Raw genomic sequence first — 6,507 nt, 5'->3', positions numbered from 1 at the left:
CCAGCTTTGTTACTTTGAGACTCAAACTAATTTTCTCAGTGTTTTCATTTGAAACAAAGTCACTATGCTTTATGTCATCACATAGAGTGTGATTTATCTTTTTATCTTTTTCTCCTCTGGTAAGATTTGTGAATCAACTCACTATTGTACGTCTGGATAAGGGTGTCCCCTCTATAACCTACCATTTCCCTCTCCAAAATCTTTACAATATAAACTTACAGCAGGTTCATAGATACACCATATTGTTTGTACACATTGTTTGCTGGCTACAGACGTGTTTTTTTGTTTTGTTTTTTCTTCCACCTGCAAAACTTTCAAAACATGCTAGAGTTCGGTTTATAACACAACCTTGTCAACCCTGATCTTTGCTCACTGACGTTCCCATATGGACAAGAAGCTCTGCTTTGGCTGGGTCTAAGATTACCACACATCCTCTCAGATACACATTTACCTCAAAGATGTCAAATGTGTAAATGTATTGTTTTGCATAACATTTCAAATATTGAATAAACGAATACAAATTCTGAAGTCATTTATATTTATGTAGACCAATACTACCTGGTAAAGCATAAAGCAAGAAAGCTAGTTCACTGTTTAAACTGGGGGATCATTGCTGAAATTACTGATTGCTTACACATGGAGTATACACTAGCTAGATGGATTGCACAAAGTGCTGCTGATATTTTCATTCCTGACTAGTAGAGTGTATGAATTATTTATTGCATTGTCTGCCTGCACATGGTCCAGCAAAAGGCGGAAGTTTTTCATGCTAAATTTCATGCTAAATTCCTGGTCACTGTGTTTATTTTCTCATGTTGTTTGCACTAAATGGTGTTGTTTGCACAGTGTCCTAGTTAGTTTTGTGTTTTTTGCATTATCTTGTGGTAATATGTGTTGGTTTTTGTAGCACCTTGGTCCTGGAGGAACATTGTTTCATTTCACTGTGTACTGTACATTATATAGCTGAAATAACAGCCTTCTAGACTTGGTTTTCTAAATATTAACAATAACCTGATGGTTGAAAGGCTGATAAATATACTTGAAACAACAGGCTAAAATTAAGCAGTTTCTTGACCTGAAAATTAGTACATTAACCTCTTAAAGAAAAATGTGCTGCATCAATGGTGTAAGTTATTATTACTGCTTTATTAACCATCTTCAAGTGCTCAGTCATAGAGAATCTTTAAATAGTTAAGAGCAATTGTCATTATATCACGAGAAAAACATTCAAAACCCATTTGTGCTCAACAGAAATTGACTTAACACATCACACAACAGGAAACAGGTACGCCTCAATTGTTTAATGGATTTATTGCAAGCAAAGCTCCAGTACAAAAGACCTTTTCACTCAGTTTAAAGTGCATGTACATACAGTATCCACTTGCAAATCAATTCTGCCTTGAACTTCATAACAGCGAACCAGCAAAATGTTTTAACACACAAAAATAGTATTCTTATCATAAGCCTCAGTCAAGTCTGTGCTAAACACAGAGAAGTGCATTTAGAACTTGCTTTGTAAAGCAATCACAGCACAGTCTCAGATATTTATTGAACATCGATATTAAGGACGTGGCATGTGTGTACTGCATTGCATCAGATTTGATCAAGGCATCCGACAAGGGAAGAACAAAGAATGACGGTCAGTTATTCGACCCGTACCTATATAAACTCCCTAAAATGTATTGTGTTTATAGGATGTGCAGCATTCACATGTGACTATTAGACTACCAGTACATGGTTATTGCATTCTGATTGAAGATCACAAAGTGACGGAGATGAAATTTCATCCACAAAGGGTTTCCATTCTTTTATTCCTCGTAGAGGAGTTCAAAATAAAGTTGGATTAATGCAACGAGGTCTGCAGTTGTAAAGACTTTGAAGCAGCTTTTTTTTTTTCGTAAGGATTAGGTACTGCAAGCTTTTGTGTTTTAAAAAGGTTCATAAAACTTTTCTCTATACTTTAAAGTGACCAGTTAAGGTATTTAATCAGAAGTGACCAAACGGTGCTTGTGTACAGAGAGGCCGCTGGACAATAACAGCATTCGTCAGGTCGGCCTCCTCCAGGCTCAGATTCCCCTGTGTGAGCTCCCGAAAAGGCAGCGATGTGGTCAGGATGAACGGTGAGCTTGTAGTCTGGGCTTTCTCTACAAAGCCTTGGACATCGCTGACTCTGCAAAAATATCGATACATTATTTATTGATGCCCAGCATTATAACAAAGGATAAGATCAATCATTGATTAAATTCTTCAGAGATATAATGTATGTAGCGGTGATGCTTACATTACATAAATATTTTTATGTCTATAATGTAAAAGCTTTTTAGTGTAGAATTTCTATAGCACTTGTATCTGAAATACACTGTCCAGGCTGTGCATGCTTCACTTACCGATGGGAAAGGTTGAACCTCTGCACCAGTCGCCGGCCATCTGCTAGCCATATCTGGAGGCAAGTGATGGGCAGTTCTTCATCCAGCTCCACTGGAGGGACTGGAGGGCCAGTGCAATCTTCGTGGATTGACCGAGACCTGACCACAACTCTAGGTGCCACGCTAGCCAAAGGGGAAATGTATAGAATTAATTACTACAAATATTGAGTTGTCTATATATTGTTTAGTATATTGGGCATACAGCATAAAGGAGGACAACTGGAAGCTTACATTTTAAGGTAAGAGTAGCAGAGTGGTATGAGAAAGCCACCTAGTGGATTTCAAGTGTACCAACAATGATTTGAGTATCAAAATTATATGTAATTTAGTTCAACTCCTTAAATTTAATTTGAATAATTTAATATACTTTAATCAAGCACAGAACAAATAATAGCTCTGCAATACACAGAGTGAGAAAGCAGAAGTTATGGTAACAAAACATTTGTCAAGCTTAATATTAACTAATGCATTTTTATACCAATGTGCCATTTGTTATTTACATATAATGACTCTATAAACCTGTTAGTTACATATAAGGATACTATAAATATCTATAAACAACAATCCACTAACAGGAAGCTTGATGTTTCTAATCACAGAACTGTGGAAAGCGGTAGCTCAACAGTTAAGGGACTGGGTAACTGATCAGAAGGTCAGGGGTTCAAGCCCAAACACCAAAACAATGTCACTGCTGGGCCCTTGAGTGTGGCCTTTAACCCTCTTTGTTCCAGGGGCACAGTATCATATCTAACCCTGCTCTCTGACCCCAGCTTCCTAATATGCTGAGATATACGAAAAAAAGAATTTGATTGTGCTGTAAAGTACAAGTGACCGATAAATGCATCTATTGTGTAAAAAAATAGATTTTTTTTCTGCAATATTTTTATATGGACAAACAGTATTGTCAAGTTTAAATAATAAATGTGAGGGGGAAAAGTAACAGTCGAACCCATCCATTGACTGAAACAAATAAGTTAGTTCTGTTTGTAATGGCTTATTCTTTTGCTGCTGTTTAACACTGTAGAGCCAGAAGAAAATAACCAATCTGGTATCTCTTGATAGGCAATGTGCTGTCTACCCCCTAGTGTGCCATTATTAAACATCCCAAATACCTCAGGTTTCCTTCTGATTTATGCACTCCTGCTTTTCAAAAATGGTGTGAGAAACACATGAGAGGCTTCAAGCCAACATTCCCTAAAACACCTTATTAAACAACTGTATGTAGCAGTTTGCCTTTGTGATTTTGTGTAATATGAATCACAAATGCAAATATGCTATGCTGTGAATGTGATCTGAACTTAGCCTTGCACATGAAGAAGTGAAAATAAATGTTATTGAAACGTCTAAATCTGGCAGAAGGTTTTTTTTTTTTTTACACAGAACTTTACTTACAAAAAATTTTAAATGATGCCCATCATGGGAATCACAATACCCTCCCCCCTAATCTCATCCACTGCAAGCTATTTTTTCCTTCACAATGTACAGGATGGATAGAAATATTTGAAAAGCTTTCTTTTACCTGCCTAGCCTGTATCCTTTACCACTGAAAGGCAGGAAGGTCTTCTTCCTTGGGACATATATTTCATCCTTCATGTCCTCCACACTGACCTCCAGCTCCTCCTCATCTGCTCTTCCCTCCAGTTCCAAAGGTAACTCCCTGCAAACAGATGCTCTTACTGAGAACACAGAGAATGAGGCTTTAACAAGTCTGTGCCGTCTTTGGAACGTGCTGGAATGTGCTTGGAGGCATCTGTGTGCATGTCATTATAATAAAATCAAGCTCTGATAACAATGCCTTACCCTCGTTTAAGAGCTTCGAGGAACTCCTGATTCTCCTCTGAGGAGTAGCTGCGCAAATCCTCATCATTCACAGTAAAACCATCTTTCCACAGTCTAACAACAATCTCTACCTGCATTAACAAAAGCAGCCGAGCAAAGCAATCTTAAAATGCAGACAGGCCAGGTCTGCACAAGGCGGTCCCTGGATTCACCGTAACAAACGCGTTCATACAGAATGCGACATTGTTATAAAATGTTGAGAAATTAGAAATCACTGAACCTTGTCACATGTCGGAGCACTGCTGATCTTCTCCACCTCATCTAGAAGATCCTCCACAGAGAAACTCGACCTTATGGGGGTCTCTTCTTCATCTCCGTGATCATTTTGCGCACCATCAAACCTGAGAGCTCATTACATAATAACGGTAATGAGGGTACAATGATAAAGAACATCTTAGACAAAAAATTGAAACGCGTGCAATTTCAAAATATGGAAGTCATACTTAATAGGCTCACCATGGGCCATCTCTTATGCCTTCTCTCAAATCAGTGTCTTTCATAACGTCTTCTCTGTTCCATCTTAGAAGATACAGGAAAATCAAATAAACAAATGGAGTTGGGTCCAACACACAGTTTGTAAATGTTTCATGTCCTATCAAGTTGCACTTTAAGTCATAGTGAGTGACGCAGGCTGCAGATAGGCCTGGTTTTGGGCCTTGTTTTGACAAAAAATATCTCTGCTTGTATCAGGTTACTGAGCAGAGGTTCATCTTACAAGCCAGTATACAGGACTCCAGCACTCCACCCCCATATATTAGCCATATAGTCTCTTTTCGAAAGGCATAACAATCAAGGCGTAATGACGTCAAAATTCATCAGGATGAAATCATAACCAGGGTTCATTGCAAGACTTAAAAGTAAACAATTATTAAGTAAAAGATGAGCGTGCACGCGCTTTAAAAAAGACAAAACAGGCGTAAACGTTCCAATGCTCTTCGATACAGCCGAAAATACACGCAAATAAATCTAGATAGGTCACAATTACTCAAAAGACATTGAGACAAAATTACGTAAAAATCTCGCGCGCGCAGAGAGAGAGCTCGTGTACACGCGCGTGCTGCAGTAATCCAGACACCAACGTCTATACACGGCGAGAACCCTGTCAAATCCTGAACTTGCCTACAAAGCATTGGTGTATTGTTACCCGTTTGCTGTTCCATCAGATACACAGAGAAATCCTGATCTTGCCAGCTTCCCTCAGCTACACACGCACACGGACAGATGCAGCAGCCATTCCTCTGACGTCACACCGCGCTTCTGTTTGACGTAACTAAAAAAAATCTACGTCTCACTCTTTCTTAACACAGCATGTTATACTAATATATTGTATGCAGAAGTAAGTGTAGTGCATTTTTCCAGTAAAGAAATATATATTATTAGAAGGGAATATTTCAGGATATTGCCCTGGAATGCCATCAGTGATGTATTCCCACCTCACACCATGTCATCCACCTCAACCCTGACCAAGATAAAGCACTTACCGTTGACGAATGAATGAATTAGTCACACAGTATTTAGCAAGTATTTGTCTCTTAAGTTATTTTATATATCTATATCTATTCATCTGTGAATCATTTTTTTACATTCATTGTGTCACTCATTTATTGTTATGTAGGAGATGCAACCTGAAAGAGATTGGAGACTGTAAGGTGTTGGCAGGGGACAGTGTAGCTAGACAGCATCGGATGGTGGTCTGGAGGATGGCTTTGGAGGTGAAGAAGAAGAGGAGGAAAGTGAGAACTGAAAAAAGAACAAGATGGTGAAAACTAAATGGGGAAAACTTGTGTGTGAGATTCAGGGAAGAGGTCAGACAGGGGCTCGGCTTTGGTGAAGAGGTGCTGGATGATTGGGAAACTACTGCAGAAGTGATAAGGGAGACTGCTAGGAAGGTACTTAGTGAGACATCTGGAAAGATAAAGGAAGACCAAAGAGAAAGAGAAAAGTAGGCAGGAGTACAAGGAGATGCGGCAGCAGGTGAAGAGGGGTGTGGCGAAAGCCAAGGATAAGGCATATGAGGAGCTGTATGAGAGGTTGGACACTAAGGAAGGAGAAAAAGATTAATACCGATTGAGGAGAGTGTGTTGAGAAGATGGAGGTTGTATTTTGAGCAGCTGATAATTAAGGAAAATGAGAGAGAGAAGGTTGAATGGTGTGGAGATGGTGAAGCAGGAAGTGGATAGGATTAGTAGGGAGGAAGTGAGAAGGATTAAGAGGATGAAGAGTGGAAAGTTGGTAGAAGCGT

General features: G+C 39.0%; 1 protein-coding gene across 3 annotated transcripts; it reads right to left on the bottom strand.

Annotated features, from left to right (window-relative positions):
* Positions 1–1,294: 1,294 nt before the first annotated feature.
* On the bottom strand, positions 1,295–5,536 carry ubxn2a (UBX domain protein 2A). Of its 3 annotated transcripts, none has more exons than XM_046835932.1 (7): positions 5,385–5,536; positions 4,722–4,784; positions 4,486–4,606; positions 4,227–4,336; positions 3,946–4,083; positions 2,388–2,549; positions 1,295–2,170 (listed from the first exon to the last, which is right to left on the bottom strand). In XM_046835932.1, exons 1-7 carry the CDS (start codon positions 5,423–5,425, stop codon positions 1,987–1,989), a joined length of 819 nt encoding a protein of 272 aa, XP_046691888.1. In that variant the 5' UTR covers positions 5,426–5,536; the 3' UTR covers positions 1,295–1,986. The 3 variants fall into 3 exon arrangements, with proteins under 3 accessions (XP_046691888.1, XP_046691889.1, XP_046691890.1); XM_046835933.1 differs by having other exon boundaries at positions 5,410–5,536; XM_046835934.1 differs by having other exon boundaries at positions 4,486–4,613; positions 5,410–5,491.
* Positions 5,537–6,507: the final 971 nt, after the last annotated feature.

Source organism: Silurus meridionalis, chromosome 23, assembly GCF_014805685.1.
Source record: "Silurus meridionalis isolate SWU-2019-XX chromosome 23, ASM1480568v1, whole genome shotgun sequence".
In the NCBI taxonomy this organism is placed as follows: domain Eukaryota; kingdom Metazoa; phylum Chordata; class Actinopteri; order Siluriformes; family Siluridae; genus Silurus; species Silurus meridionalis.
Note: the sequence above shows the minus strand (reverse complement) of the source record. Positions and strands in the feature narration are given on the sequence as shown.

Coding starts and splice junctions, on each gene's coding strand:
- ubxn2a (XM_046835932.1), bottom strand. CDS start 5,425: ATGGAACAGCAAACGGGTAACAATACACCAATGCTTTGTAG. Junction 4,607..4,721: donor GGCATAAGAGATGGCCCATG/GTGAGCCTATTA, acceptor ATGAGCTCTCAG/GTTTGATGGTGCGCAAAATG. Junction 4,084..4,226: donor CTCGAAGCTCTTAAACGAGG/GTAAGGCATTGT, acceptor ATCTGTTTGCAG/GGAGTTACCTTTGGAACTGG.